We start from the raw sequence: 15,664 nt of genomic DNA on the forward strand, positions 1-15,664 counted from the left end.
ATTGCTTCTACAGTGAAATTTATCGATTTTTGAATGAAATCTGGAGCTCCTTTTGAGAATTTTTTGGGAGAGAATGCCGTGATTTACAGAATGTAGGTCTCTGTAAAATTGATACGCTTGAAAACAGGGAAGGAAGGAAGATCTTTAGAGTGATTCTCGAATGGAAGAATCCTTCCTCGCGTGTATCTCTAATTTTCGGCTACTTTTGGTAAGTGTCTAATTTTGGGCTAGAGGTTGGTAAGTTTGAGTTTAAATTGACTATTTCTGTACATACGTTAAAAATAAAGAAGAGAAGAATGGAATAGTAGGATAAAAAAGTCAGGGTTAGATGAATGAGGGATAATTTAGAAAATATAAATCTATGGTAAGTATTATTTTATTTAAAAATCTAATTTTCTGCTCATGCTTCTGCTGCTGCTCAAAAACATTTTTATGTTTTGGCCAAACAACTCAAATTGCTAAATAAGTATTTTTTTGACAAAAAGTACTTTTGACTTTGGAGAAACTTGGCCAAACATGATGTTAGTGTCAACTTAACATTAATTTTTGTTTATTAGAAATATATTAAAATTTATAATTTCTTTTAAAACTTCTTTCCAAGAGTGTTTTTCATTTGCCCCAATTCTCCTTGCAAAACGAAAGGATTTGGGAATAAACAAACAAAAAAAGAATCTCAAATCACTAGACCGGTGCTACTCTAATCAAACGGTCATTAGCCAGTTGCACATTCCAAAACAACATATTACCAAAACACCCGGCGGTTCCCCTATTTCCTTCCCGCCTTTACTTTCTTCTAGTTGACACCTTCCAGAATCGAAGAGAAACGAAAAGCGAGAAACAGCAAAAAAACACACCGAAAATCGCCGATTAACTGATAGAAGTGCAGGAACTAATGTGCGGAAGAGCTCGGTGTACTCTCAGGGCCGATGATTTTCCCCGGGCTTGTCAACTCGACGGCCGCCGCGTTCGTCACGTTGACATGAACCGGTAATCGCTTTCTTCTTCAGCTACTAATTATTTTCAAATTAAACAGTTTAGTGTCTGTAGCTATAGGGTTTTTAGAAAGATGTTGGTGGAAAGTTGATGTTTCTTAACTAAAAAATTTTGAAAATGAAATTGTGTAAACCTTTTGTTTAGGTATCGGCCGTCGTATAATGTGTCGCCGGGGTTCAATGTACCAGTAGTAAGGAGAGAAGACGAGTCCAACGACGAAGGTGTTGTTCTTCATTGCATGAAATGGGGTCTCGTTCCTAGCTTCACTAAGAAAACCGAAAAGCCTGACCATTACAAGATGGTAATTTCAACACTGCTTTCCTAATTTGCCACTAATTATGCTTAACTACGCAGTAATTTTGTATTTGGTTTGAAGAGTACCTTGTTGGAGCATTGGACTATATAGACTCAGAGTTTATAGTATAGCTCAGTCCTCAAGAAACGGAAAGTGCTTGTGATAGATGAACTGATTACAGATTGAATGAGTGTATTAACTTTTGTTTTCATTATTGTCTTTGTAGAATGCATTGTCACATTATATGATGTGGTATTAAATATTTAAGTTATTGCATTGGCACTTAAAAAATATTCATTAAGTATAACATAAAGTATTAGTTACTTGAAAAATACTAAAACTTAAATTTTATACGCCCATGATTTTTTAAAATATCTGAAACACATGCTAAAAATAAGGTCTATATTTTATAAAGTAAATAAAGTATAAGTTTATGAAACTAACCACATACATTTTACTGAACTCTGAGCACTTATTAGTCCAAGTACCTTCAATTACTTTGGAGATTAAAGCTGCTTCACCAGCCCCGCCCCATATACAAATTTATTTCATTTTCACTGCATTTACCTACATTTGACAACAACAACAACAACCTAGTATAATCCCACGTGTGGGGTCTGGGGAGGGTAGTGTGTACACAGAGCTTCCTCGTGTTAATCATGTTTAACTCGAGGATCTTATATTCACCTGAGGTTTTAAAAAAAAAAAAACTACCCTCCCCAGACCCCACTAGTGGGATTCTACTGGGTTGTTGTTGTTGTTGGTGGACAACCTCATGAACAATGAATGGAGAAGGTAGGAGAGGTAAACACGTGAGATTCAGACCCTACACCACTTTGGTGTAGGATCGTTAGAATATACTTCTTACACCGCAAATTAGTCAATTCCTAGCTGAATATAACAACATGACAATGTGATGTCTGATACGATATGGTATCTGCACCTAATTGCCCCTTAATCAGTTCTATATTTTGAATAAATAAATAAATTCATGCACAACATACATTGAAGGACGAGAAACATTTATATCTGCTAATTTTATAGTTTTATCAACATTTCAAGTGGAAAAAATGGAATTCTTCAACAAGTGTGCTTGATTTTATTTTTTTAATATTCTTCCATTCATGTGAACAATTCTTTGAAATTCTATTAAAGACTCTATACTAGTTAAAAATATATTGGATGAAGTTATTAAACAATTAGACAAATGAGTTAATCGCCATTTTAGAGTATATTGTTTTCACCTATACCCCATAATTAATTTTAACTTACTAGTATTAGTTTGAGCGAATCTTAAAAACTAGTTGAATCCAAGGCAAACAGTCATTTATTTAAAATACCAAACATTAAAATAGTCCACATTTACAAGGATCAAAGAACCGACATTTGGTGAACCATACTTTGGTTTAAAAAAGGAAAATCAAGCACACTTGTTAAAGAATTCCGTTGTTTCACTTGAAATGTTGATAAAAGCACAAAATTCGCGGATTATAAATGTTCCTCGTCATTCAAAGTATGTTGTGCATTATTTTTTTTTTTTAATGGTAGAGTGGCTTTTTTGAGAAATGTAAGAAGAAAAACAGGCTACAATGGTGGAAATGGGGGGAAACATGTAAGGGGGAACTTCTCAAAATGGAGTAAATAATTTCTTCTTTTTGGGGTATTTTGGGGGGGGGGGGGAGCGCAGGAATGGGGAAGGCACCATTAAAGTGCAGCGTTTTGCCATAAAATACTTGAAGGTGCTATACTAGCCGCACACCTTCAAAAAAGTTGTAGATGGTGTCAAATCAACGTGAAGGCGCGAGTCGCCTTCAATATCTTTTCATATTTTTTTGGAAACCAAAAATGCGTTGTAGACAGCACCATTTTGCGTTTTCACATAAAAGAAATTTTGACAGCACCATTTATTGGACTGGGCTCTCATTTTGCCTCATTTCAAGAAAACCCTCTCCCATTATCTCAACCGCATAGACTTCCTTTTCCTTTAACTTTCAAGCCATTCTGGACCCCTTTAAGAAAAGAAAAGAAAAGAGCAGATTGCTTTGCCAACAAGGAGTCAGAGAACGAAGTTTTCCTTGGTGATGTCTAAATTTCTCCAGCAGCTTGCCTTAGCAGTTTCTGCCAATTGTTTGCCTGCTTATTTGCTCTCCTAGGACTCCAGTCACCCGGCTCTGAAGAGATTTATGTTTGTTGATACTTAGGTTATTTTTCCCCCTTAGTTATTGTTTGTTTAAACTTGTATTTTTGCCATAAATGGATGTCTGTGCAACAATTAAGCAAGCATGGAATGATATAAAATTTTGATGACAAACACCATATTTTTTCCTAATTTATAATAGATTTTGGGGGCACATTTGCAGAACTTTTGTTTTATATTTGGAATCAGCCAATGTTGCTTTGTTGAACTGCTGCATGAGTGACGGTTTAAATATTCCTTCAATGTCTTATGTGCTTCCAATACCTTGGGGGGGGGGGGGATAGAAAAAGAGTAGAGATTATCTGGTGTAGTTTGTTCTTTTTGGTCGGAAAGAAACAGTACTCATATTAAGGTAATAAAAGCTGCGTACAAGGAGTAGCGGGCGCGTACAAGGAGTAGCGGGCACAAGTGTCGTGCTATGGCGGCTAACAAACTATGTAAACTAGGCGAAAACTCATAACTGAGTCATTACAAAAAAGGGAGTTGGGAACACTACGAACACTAGGGCGTGGTGGGTTCGGTGATAGTGTAGTTTGTTTGATTTTATTAAATAGTTTTTTTGATTTTATTACATATTATAGTATAATTATTTTTTGGTGAAGAGATAGGAGAGCTAGACACTGGCCATTTATTATACAATGACATATTCTCACATTAGATTTGATCAGAGAATGGCTTACTTATATGGATTGAATATCTTGCTGTCTTGGCCCGCGCAAACAGTATATGACCGTGGTTGTTTGCAGTTTAATGCTCGGTCTGAATCAATAAAGGAGAAGGCTTCATTTCGCCGCCTTGTCCCAAAGAATAGGTGCCTGGTGGCAGTTGAGGGGTAGGTTCTTTCTTCAACTATAATAAGTCCATGAGAGTATCCATTCTGTATGCTATCTACTTTTGTCTGCTTCTTTTCCCATAGCTGACATCCTCTATCTCAAACTGATATTTTTCTTTATAACAGACAAGTCGTCAATTACTTTCAGTGAGTGGGACTTGCCTAATTTTGCTTCCAAAAAAGAAAAGTAGAAGAAATACTAAAAATTAGAGGACATTGTGGAGAAACCCAAAGCTTTCTTTTTTTAATGGATTTTTTTTTGAAATGGAAATTTTTGTTTTTTCAAATGGATTTTTTTTTGTCTTTGAAATGGAGTGGTGAACCCAAAGCTTCTTTCATGTAAATTTCTCTTCTGTTGTCAGAATAGCAGAATTTATCTCAATTGCAATGTCAATGGTTCTCAGTGATGCTATTTTCTTCAGATTTTATGAGTGGAAAAAGGATGGATCAAAAAAGCAACCTTATTACATACATTTTAAGGATGCTCGGCCCCTGGTGTTTGCTGCCCTATTTGACTCTTGGAAGAATCCTGAAGGTGAATTACCATCTTTTTTAGGGTGACTCATAGTGTGAGTTACTAGTCGCAATCACTAACATCATCCTAATTCATGAATCTGTCTATTTATATTTAAATTTTTTATAGCATCCAAAATTGAATTCGGAATTACAACTTTGAATATCTTGCTAATGACTAGCTGTAGGCCTTTCAATTTTATTTTATATATGAGCCAGATAACAATATGCAGATATTTCTCTCTTTATATTAATTCTGTACTTACCTTATGGATCTGAAATACTGCACTTGTGAGATAATGGATAATGCTACAACTTGATGCGTTCTTTTATACTTATTCTAGTTAGCAAATTACATCCATTGGATAACTTGAATACTGCTGAGATTTGTTCCTTCTCGTAACACAGGAGAGGTTCTTTATACATTCACTATATTGACAACTTCGGTGTCTTCATCTTTAGAATGGCTCCATGGTTAGTTTTCTTTTATTGACTGTTGGTAAATTTTCCTTTATTCTTGATGTACATTTTACTCTAATTCTTGACCTCTGTATTGTAGAATGCAATATTCAAATAAAAATACCATAATCCTATTGATGACAAACAAAAGTCATAGAAAGCTATTTAACTTTTCATTATCAAAAGAAGAAAGTTATTTAACTTTTCAAAAATCCTCTACTTTCTTCGTAGAAAATATCTTAGTTTCACCATAAAGAACAATGTTTTATTTCAAGGTAGGTTTTAGGTAACTCGCTGGTTTCAAACTGAAAAGCCGTCAGAGAAAAAAAGCGCTCTAATGGATATATCAGGCTATTCGTTTCTTACTATCCTAAGAAGAAGAAAAGAGAAAAGTGAGATATCTGTACTAAATATAATGGCATACATATAGTTGACGAACATAAGGAGGCTTTACTGAAAGCGGAAAACAACAAAAAGTTACACTAGAATAATTGTTCTCTTTCATAGTCTTTAATATCATGTTTATACAATTATCATGTGAGGAAATATATTGAAGCATTATCAATTTTCAGATAATATGTAATGAGATTGTGTGGTGATCACCACAACATCGATGGTGTAAAAATTTCTCAAAAAGTTATATGTTAATGATTTTTAGCACTAGATTATTCTGCACTAAATGCTATTCTGTATTTAAAGGATTTTGTATAGAAACTCTAGTTTTTTTCATCATTTTATTTTAATACCACATGCACTAAAAAAATTAACATGCATACAAACTAGTTGATAAAAAGAATATTGAAATTGTTCCGGTTTGCTTACAAATTTAATATGATCGAGCGAACCATAACATGGTGGGATATATTTGATTTGTTTAATGAATTAAAATTTGGGAAATTGTTAATTGTACTATTGTATAAAACATATTGTGATATATTCAGGGAACTGTATTGCTGCATACAAAGGAATGGAGACGGTGAGCTACAACTTATATGACCGTAATTTCTGTTTTTATTTTCCCTAGTTCCATGGTTGGAGCTGCGGTTGTGGATGTGAGAAAGGAATGAAATTTAATTAAAGGAGCCTGCCTTGAAAAAGTTTTTTAGATTGTTACGGATGTTCGATCAGGAACGTTGCTATATAGTAGTTAGTGCTGTTGGGATTTTAAGCTTGTGTAGCTTAAAGAGGGTGAATGAGAAATGGAGGAAAAATGAAATATTTGAGTTTCCCTCCTTGGCAAAGGTACATTGTCCCATATTGGAGGAAGAAAAGGCTTTTGATGGGTATATATATAATTGCTCTTCTTCTAGCTCTTAAAGAGTTAAGAAGAAGGCAAGCCTCGCGCCGTCGTCGTCTCGGCTTCGGCTTCGATTGATTGATTAATCTTTTTGGACAAAATTCCTTTCAATTATTTAATTAATTAATTAAATAATTAACGAAAAATTCAATCCGGAATAACCCATGACCCGCGACCCGGTCCGGTCAGGCCCGTTTTCTTTCCCGGATTATTTTAAATTTTCTCGCAATATTTCAAACATCCTGTTCCAGCAGCCATGGCTGTTTCTGAAAGGTTGCAAACCTTTTCAGAAACAATGCCAGCAACTCTATAAATATACTTTGAATCCCAGAATCTTTCCTTACGAAATTTTCTGATCTTCTTCTTCTTCTTCTTCTGCAAATTCCAGTGAGTTTTACAGCCTTCGAGTGGCTCGCTGTTCACCGGCGTTTTGGTACCAACACTCCGGTGAGTTAAATCGTTCTATCCTGGGAGGATATATTCCAGCACCTCGGGTACTTGAGGGGAGTAATTTCCTTAAGTACACACTGTGTATTCAGTGGACTCGATTTATTCCTACACTGTTTTTCCAGAATTTATTTCTTTAAACAAGTGTTACTAACTTTCTGTTTTGTTTATATATTTCAGAAAGTTTAATGATTTAATTGTTTATTACAGCAATACAGATTTATAACAAGTGCTTTGCCCTCTGAAATGTCTGGTGAGGCATCATTGACTTAGTTAGGATGCTAGACACCTAAAAGCACTGGGTTGATGGGAGTTTAAGGAACTAAATGGACATGTTGACTCTCACTTGTTAACAGAAGGATTTTACACGTTGGTAGGGGTAGCATGTGAATAGACAATACAAACATGTATATTTATGGGGGATACGCCATAACTAGCAGAAGATTCCTATATAAGGAGTCTGTCTCGATTATTAATCACTGATTCAAGACAAGTTCTATCTCTTCATTTCTCTTGTTTCACAAAGGAAAAAGAAATCTTTATCTCAAAGTCATATCAGGGATATGTGGAAAAATAAGTTTTCTCAAACCGATTATGTGCCCTTTCTAGCTGGCTAGCATCATATTTTCGGGTGAGAGATTGGAGAATAATTTAAGTGGAAAGAAATATTCAATTTTTTTTGAAGATGACATGTTGCAACTTCCTTTTCCAAATTGTGAAGATACTGAATTTTATTGCATGCCAAGGAGTCTCTTCCCATTTGTCTTATCTATATGATTGTCTTTGGCTTTTGAGACCTAGCAGTTTGATTTGAAGCCAGATTCTATTTGTTATATTTCTGCTTTGAATAACACTTAAAATTTTGTATTTTAGACAGGATGCCTGTCATTCTCGGAAACAAGGATGCGGCTGATATGTGGTTAAGTGGTTCTTCGTCATCCAACATTGACATGCTATTGAAACCATATGAAGAGTCAGATTTGGTGATATTTCTAAACAATCAATCTTTAGGAAGAAAAGAGTGTTGTGAACTCGACTTATCAAAAAAAAAAAGTGTTGTGAACTCGACATCTTCTAAAACTCTGTCTTCATTGCAGGCTTGGTACTCTGTGACACCTGCAATGGGTAAGACTTCTTTTGATGGACCGGAGTGCATCAAAGAGGTATTGATTGCTTTGTTGTTTTCCATACATTTCATGTTATGAGCCAACCTAGATCAGCTAAGCGCTTATGATAAACCTAACTTATCAAACCCTATATGTATGCAAGAGAACATAGTGCCTGCATGCCCCCTAGGCCTTTGGTAAAATATCAAGGGTAGTACAACTTGGGATTTATGGTAGGCGTATGCCACGAGTCCGAATCCTATCTGGTGAACCAAGTTTAGTCGTTAAGTGATAAAGATTAAAAGCGGTTACCTATTGTTCACCAAGTTTTGAAGATGGGAGATAACAGATTTCTCAGTTATATAAAACAAAAAAAGGGAACATAGTGCTTGAGCTTGAATAAATCTACGATGCTCATCACAGATGTGTATTTCAAATTGTCAACTCACCAGCATCTTCAAACCCATCTGTGCTTAAGTTTCCTTTGTATAATAACCAGCCGCTAAGTCTCAAATAACTTTCTTTTTCTTTTTAAGCTTTTCTTCTCCTTCTCAATCATATGGTTTCACAGCATCATTGGCAAATTTGCGTCTGATTGTAGTTCCAGATGGGTTATGTACTGCTGTTCCGATCTCCCCCCCCCCCCTCTCTCTCTCTCTCTATATATATATATATATATATATATATATTCAGTGTTAATTTTTTGGTGATAATATTCTTACAAGAGACCACTTCTAATGGACATTGATGGCAGTTAACTGTTCTAAAGCAAAGATGATAAGTCATAGAATCTATAACGAGCATCTGACTTTCCATATCTAGTTCATTTGTGTAAAGCACAGATGATAGTTGGTCATATGATAGGAGCATGCTTCTTTTCCAGATGGTTGATCACTTTACATCCATGTCCGTACTCTGTCCTTGAGACACTAATTATTCCCGCTCACCCCCTTTATACCCTATTAGATGCTAAGTCTGAATAATATCTGAGTCATTCCACGCTCTTTCCTTTTATATGGTTCATGAACTGTAGGGGATACGTAGGTGATGATTAATTAATAACTGCCTATTGTTTACACTTAAACCTGCAGTTGCAACTCAAGGCTACTGAGACTAGATCAATATCACAATTTTTCTCAAAGAAAGGAGAAAAAGACCTAAAGGAGCAGAAGCCTCGTATCAAAGCAAAGGAAGAGTCCTTGAATACTGATCAGACAGAGAGCTTGAAGCAGGAACCTGAATCAGACCATGTAGGCTATCAGCGTTCCCCAGACAAACCGGAGGTTTTTGCTTCTGCTGCGACCACAGACATAAAAGTTGAGCAAGACTTTGATGAGTCAGGTGGTAAACAGTCATTGACTGGTCAAACCGGAAATCCACCTGGAAAAGTAGGTAGTGTTGCCAGTGATAAGGCGAAAAGCTTGAAAGAGGAGTCTGAGGATATTAAACCAAATGTTTCTGTTCTGCCCCAGGAGGGACGTGGGGATTCTGGAACCAAGAGAGACTATGAGGAGCTCTCAGGTAATGCAAGGCCTCTTGCTAAGGGGGCTAACAAGCACGTAAGCCCATCACAAAAAAAAGCTAAAGGGGCTGGTGACAAACAGCCTACTCTGTTTTCTTTCTTTGGGAAAGGCTAGTCGCATGACATACAACACTTAGGAATGTACTGTATATAGTGAAGTTGGTATTTTCTGTTGCTAAAAAAACAAATGTTGGTAGCTTAGGATTTTGTTTGATGATCAGCACACATCCTTAGCTTCTAGGCTTGTTTTGCAGATTTATGTTGGTATAATTTTCTTACTCGGACTCGGCTTCAGACAGTTGTGAAGTGATGGAAATGGTTGTTTAGTGTATTTTGGCCAATACTGTTGTTCCAACGGGACTTGAATTTTGATTTTGAAAATTTGTGCGGTCGCCTCCTTTTATGCTAACCTCTCACAGGCTAGGCTCAATTTATCTGCCCTGTGGCTTGCTGATACTCGTGGTAAACCTCCTACGTACAGTTGATGTTTCAAAAGTTTTATACAACTATTTACTGTTTTTCCGCTTCTAATGTTCCGGCAGTATATGCAGAATACTGTCGACCAAATGGATCGCATACACAAGCCTATTCACTGCTCTTCGTTGTATAGGTTTCAAGTACCGTTGATCTTTGAAGCCGTGGAAAAACAATAGTACTCTGTACCAGTCACTAATAATATAGGACAAAAGTTGTTATTTTCCAATAATCCAAAAATGAATAAATCCTTTAGAAATGTTGCAAGCAATGGGGAAACTTTGACCGATGTTTCAGGACTCACAAATTAGTCATTTCACCAGTTGGAAACTTCAGGCTTTAAGGAATATGCAATGTGATAAGGTCGTGGAAGAAGCTTAAGAAAATATACTCAAAACAAGAGCTTGCTTACACAAAATTGGAAGTAACCAAATTATGAACAGTCGATACATTATTTGGAGGATTCCTATGTCTACCAGAAGGGAAGTATTCAAGTCTAGTGGGTAACATCTTAAGTGGGATATATATCATCATGCTTAATGAAAGCATCAAACACGACAGCAGTGCATCACTCGGCGCTCTAGATGCAGCATGCACTAAGCTCTCCTGAAAGAAGAAATGAAGGTGCAAGGGCCAACTTCTTGATTCCTTGTTTGTCCTTGCTAGGCCTTCCACGTGTCATTGCCACATACCCCAATGTTGCACGGTAACAAGAAACGATCATCAACCTGTCGAGAACATAGGATAGTGAAAGTTTGTGATGACAGCAAGCTTAACGAGGATCATTAAGAGCTGTTAAAGAAACTCATTCTCAGGGGAAACTGAATGAACTATAATATTGCATGATTGCTGAATAGAACAGAGGGTATAAATCAAAAAATGGCATTCTTGGAATTGGACAGCACATTGCACCAGCAGAACAAGTCACTTTAGTGCTTTAAACATGTGGCAGGACGACGATGCATGAATGGATATGATACTGCTGAGTGTTCAAAACTAGGCTACCATATGCTAGTGATGTGGAGGATTTTTAAGCCCATGAACATGTGAATACTATAGACGCCTGTAGATCAACATCAGAGTCCAAGTGATTTCATAAAATGAGGCAAAGAGGGCGGAATTTCTCTTACACCTTCTAAGTTTCACTCACTTTTGTAAATTGATAATCAATATCCTGCTTTGGAATCTCAGTTGAAAGCTAAAAAGAAATACTGTCACGAACAAATTAGAATAGGTTTTATGTAAAGTAGAAGTTTATTGTTAGTTGAAAGTTCATCTACAGAATGGCAGAGTTTTCAAGTACCTTTTTCATTCAACAAACACAGAGGGGTTCAGTTGATTTTGCCCATAGGATCAGTAGTGAGATTCATATTTACTGGAGACCTTTGCTGCTGTCAAAAGCTTCAAAATTGGCTCGATCATTCATATGATTATTGAATTTACGTTAATCTATTTTAACCTAAAATTTATATAAATCCATATCCACATATGCTTTCTAGCTCAAGGGTAAGCTTTGTACATAATCATGAGGACTTGGCTAAGATCCAGCGAGGGCTAAATCCTTCTTGTCTTATATCCTAGACCTAGAAATCCTGACACTACAGATATTGGTCTTCCAAAAATTTACACAACATAAATTAAAACAGGAGTTTAAGAATGTAATAAGACAGAATTCATTATCGCCATTACAGCAGAAAATGGACGGCAGAGAGCACCTCTAAATTTTCAACGCCATAAGCCATTCAAATATATGTTCAGATAAATAACATTTGATCGTACAAATATAACCATCGAACTCTCAAATCAAATACACGTAATTAAAGACACACAAAAAAGAAGATCAACCAAAACTTTATCAGAAAAATAGTCCTTCATCCATACGAATTTAAAAAATGGGTAATCTTGAGCTATAATAAATCACCTCAGTACGCTCCCCTGCTGCTATTAAGAATGGATCCAAGCGTACCCAACACTGCAAAAGCCAAAAGCGGACTAACATCCAAAGTATCAAAAATTGGGGGAATAATATTCCTGAAGAGATTCAAATAAGGATCGCAAAGGTCCCTAATAGCAGATAACGGCTGCCTGTCCCACGGTATATTGGGAAACCAGCTGAGCAAAACCCTAACCATCAAAACCCCACTGTATATATCAAGCCATTTCGCCATCCCAGCCGCCACCACTGTGAACGGAGTGTTCAGTGCCCCAGTGGGCTGGTCTTTAAGGGCCGCAAAGAACATAGGCCCAGCAGAGCATACAATCGATTTCCCGAGCCCATGAAAACCCAAGTTGAAAACTTTGTGCAAAAACAATTTTGAGGCGGTTAAGGTGATTGCTATGAGGGTTGTAATTGTACGGGTAGAGCCAGTGATTAAAGGGTCAGCTGGATTTGATTTTGTGGGTAATGGGGTTTGGAGAACAGTTGAAGATGAAGCGGAAATTGTGAATTTCTTGGGTTTAGGAGTACGGAGAGAAGAAGCTGCAAGCGAAACGAATTTGGCTTTGGAGAAATTGGAAGATGAAGGAAAAGAGAGGGTAGAGATGTTGTGATTAGGAGAGAGAAGATTATGGTTACGGAGGATTAGGGTTTGAGAAGCCATGAGAGAAGAAGAAGCCATTGGTTCTTCCGAAGATTTTCAAAGCTCACTCTCAGGGGTTTTCAACCTTTTCCTCTGACGGGAAAAAAGCTTCTTTATCTTTATGTTTTTTCAAAGAAAATGCACAAAACATTTTGTACTCTCCTTTAATTTTAATGGAGCTGCAGTGAGAATTGGATGAATTTTGCGTGTTAAAATATTTTTTAAAAAGTTTCAAATTTATTCCTCTTATTTTGGTTATGATTTAAAATAAATTTTTATTATATTTTAGGCTGACAAATGGAAGGTAAAATTAAGATAGTTTTATGTGTATTTTTGACATTCTTTTCCTTTTTAAAATAATCCTATTTATTTGTTTAACATTTCTACTCTATTTTGCCAAACAATGTGGTTTGTACTGTTGGATTCCTATATTTTTATTCTCTTTTCTTGAAGTCTAACGATATAACCTCCTAGTGATTAATAATAACCTTTTATATTCATTTGAATGACTTAAAAAGGAGTTTGGTTTTTATTTGGATTGAGGAGAAATAGTTTTAGAAAAGTAATTATGAGTATTCAGGTTTGAGTTTAAGAAATTGGTTTATTTTTGTCCGGGGAGTTTGTGGGTATGTCTTTTTGAAAACAAGCATTATGTGGTGAATAATTAGGGGTGAGCATAGTTTGGGCAAACCCGAAATTCGAATTGTTTGGATTTTTAGTTTGGATTTTCTGATTATGGATTGAATTTCGGATCAAATTTTAAATTTTTTGAATTTCGGATTGGATAGTGAATTTAGTACTTCAGATTTTTGGATATCCGAAAATCTAAAATTTTAATATTTTATATTATGCCAATAGTAATAAGTCCAATATCCTAACCATTAGACATAAATTCATACATTCAATATTAATTACTAAGTTAATATCAGAATACTTTCTATTCGGACATGAATTTACTATTCCTACTTTTTATCGGTCTTACTAATGTCTTTGTTGTATTTCCTTGATGATGATTTCATTACTTGAATACTTTACTTGGAAGATTGTGGTGAAAATGAGAAACTTTTTAGGCAATTTAACATGAACACTTCATTTGGATGTTCATTATCGTAGAAAGAAGAAACATCTCAACGTATAAGCTCACAATCGAAAATTCAAAATATCCAAATCGATTAATCAGAATTCAAATTTAAAAAATCCGATCCAATCCGAGTTTTTTTGGATTGAATTTAGATTGTCATTTCTTTAATTCGAAAATCCAAACTGAAATTTTTATATCTAATCTAAATTGCCCGAACGCCCACCCCTATGAATAACAAAAGTAAAATAGACTAAACATATTAGTAAAAATTTTAAAAATAAAAACAATATTTAAACAAAAAAGGTGAACATATTATAATTAGGGGTGTTCATGGTTCGGTTTGGGTCGGTTTTTCTATAAAAAGAAACCAAACCAAGTAAGTGAATTTTTCAAATATTGCACCCAAACCAAACCAATTGAGTCAGTTTTTTATCGATTCGGTTTATGTCGGTTTTTGTCGGTTTTTCGGTTTTTTCGGTTATTTATCGGTTTGTTTCTTAATATGAGACATACACTACCAAACGCATATTTCGGCGACTACATTTTTAACGTAACACTATTAAATCAATTGCTCTTTGAGAAATCTATCATTTTCAAGATATATTGATGATAATTGAATCAAATAGTGATGAAGAATTTAAGTACTCAATTAAAAATTGATTATTTTTAATATTAAATAAATTCTTGTATTTAGTAAAAGAAAACTACCAATCAAACTAGAATGTAAAGGCAAAGAATTAGATTATTATAATAGCAAAAAACTAGACTAAAAATACAAATGACTAATATGTACTATAAAATTTCAGAAACTTTATATAAAAATATACATATATATAGGTGTAATAATAAATGTAATAATAAATTTAAATAGCTACTTTTATAGTCGATTTCATCCGATTTTTTCGGTTATTTTTTGATTAAAACCAAAACCAAACCAAATTTGATCAGTTTTTAAAATTCAAAATCAAAACCAAACCAAACCTAAAAAATATAAGTTTTTTTGATCGGTTTAGTTCAGTTTTCGGGTTGGTTCAGTTTTTCGGGTTCTTATGAACACCCCTAATTATAATATAAATGTCACACCCCAAAATTAAAGGAGTGAGACGCACCCCACATTTTAAACTTACCATCGAGCAAACCATCTAATCATAATGATTCGAGATATAATGCTTTTCATATATAAATATTCCACAATCTAGTAATCATCATAAAATATTAAATAATTAAAAAAGTAATTCATAATGAACTAAAATAATTATTTATAATGTCATGTGAGACTTTAATAGAATAACAAAAGGATTTATGGTCACTCAATGCTTATACCTTCAAGACCCTTGACTAGGAGTCAAGGCAAGAACCTTCAAGCTATTAGGATATATTTCATAAAGTGGGAAAATTTAAATGATATTTGGAGAATCCTAATATAGTCTACAATTGTATTCAAATGATATTCAAGGATGAGGATCGAAGCTCATGTGAAGAGAACCAATTGCAAGTGACTAACCCAATCACCTAAGAGTCTTAGTAATTATGTAGATCTTAGTATAAATTGGGAATACTAGGACTTCTTTTATTTTTTTTGAAGATAATATTAAATATTGCTATGTTTGTGAGCTTGAAGGTAGATTTGTGGTTGCTTTGAAGATCCCCATATAACTTGACCTAGAGTCTTCGCTATTCACTGCGAACTCGAAAATTGGAGGTTTTTAGTAGATTTAGAGGTTGTTGTTTGTGTTTTGCAATTAAGATTTAAGTGCTAAATTGATTCTAATTTCTTAGTTACTGCTGAAATTTAAAAATGGAGAAAGAACTTTGAACCCACTATCGTTGATGCTTTCAAGGTCAAATTTGATCTGTAATTTCAATTTA

At 34.9% G+C, this 15,664-nt stretch overlaps 2 protein-coding genes across 2 annotated transcripts; one reads left to right on the forward strand and one right to left on the reverse strand.

Moving 5' to 3' along the window:
- The first annotated feature begins 732 nt into the window (after positions 1 to 732).
- LOC107768444 (uncharacterized) lies at positions 733 to 10,042 on the forward strand. Its single transcript, XM_016587572.2, has 8 exons — positions 733 to 987; positions 1,138 to 1,294; positions 4,232 to 4,317; positions 4,740 to 4,852; positions 5,239 to 5,304; positions 7,907 to 8,016; positions 8,131 to 8,196; positions 9,231 to 10,042. The coding sequence occupies exons 1-8, from the start codon at positions 893 to 895 to the stop codon at positions 9,774 to 9,776; spliced, it is 1,239 nt and encodes a 412-aa protein (XP_016443058.1). The 5' UTR covers positions 733 to 892; the 3' UTR covers positions 9,777 to 10,042.
- Positions 10,043 to 10,508: 466 nt separating this feature from the next.
- On the reverse strand, positions 10,509 to 12,850 carry LOC107768443 (ylmG homolog protein 1-2, chloroplastic-like). Its single transcript, XM_016587571.2, has 2 exons — positions 12,057 to 12,850; positions 10,509 to 10,863 (listed from the first exon to the last, which is right to left on the reverse strand). Exon 1 carries the CDS (start codon positions 12,751 to 12,753, stop codon positions 12,058 to 12,060), a length of 696 nt encoding a protein of 231 aa, XP_016443057.2. The 5' UTR covers positions 12,754 to 12,850; the 3' UTR covers positions 10,509 to 10,863; position 12,057.
- Between the last annotated feature and the right edge of the window lie 2,814 nt (positions 12,851 to 15,664).

Source organism: Nicotiana tabacum, chromosome 19 (genome assembly GCF_000715075.1).
Source record: "Nicotiana tabacum cultivar K326 chromosome 19, ASM71507v2, whole genome shotgun sequence".
In the NCBI taxonomy this organism is placed as follows: domain Eukaryota; kingdom Viridiplantae; phylum Streptophyta; class Magnoliopsida; order Solanales; family Solanaceae; genus Nicotiana; species Nicotiana tabacum.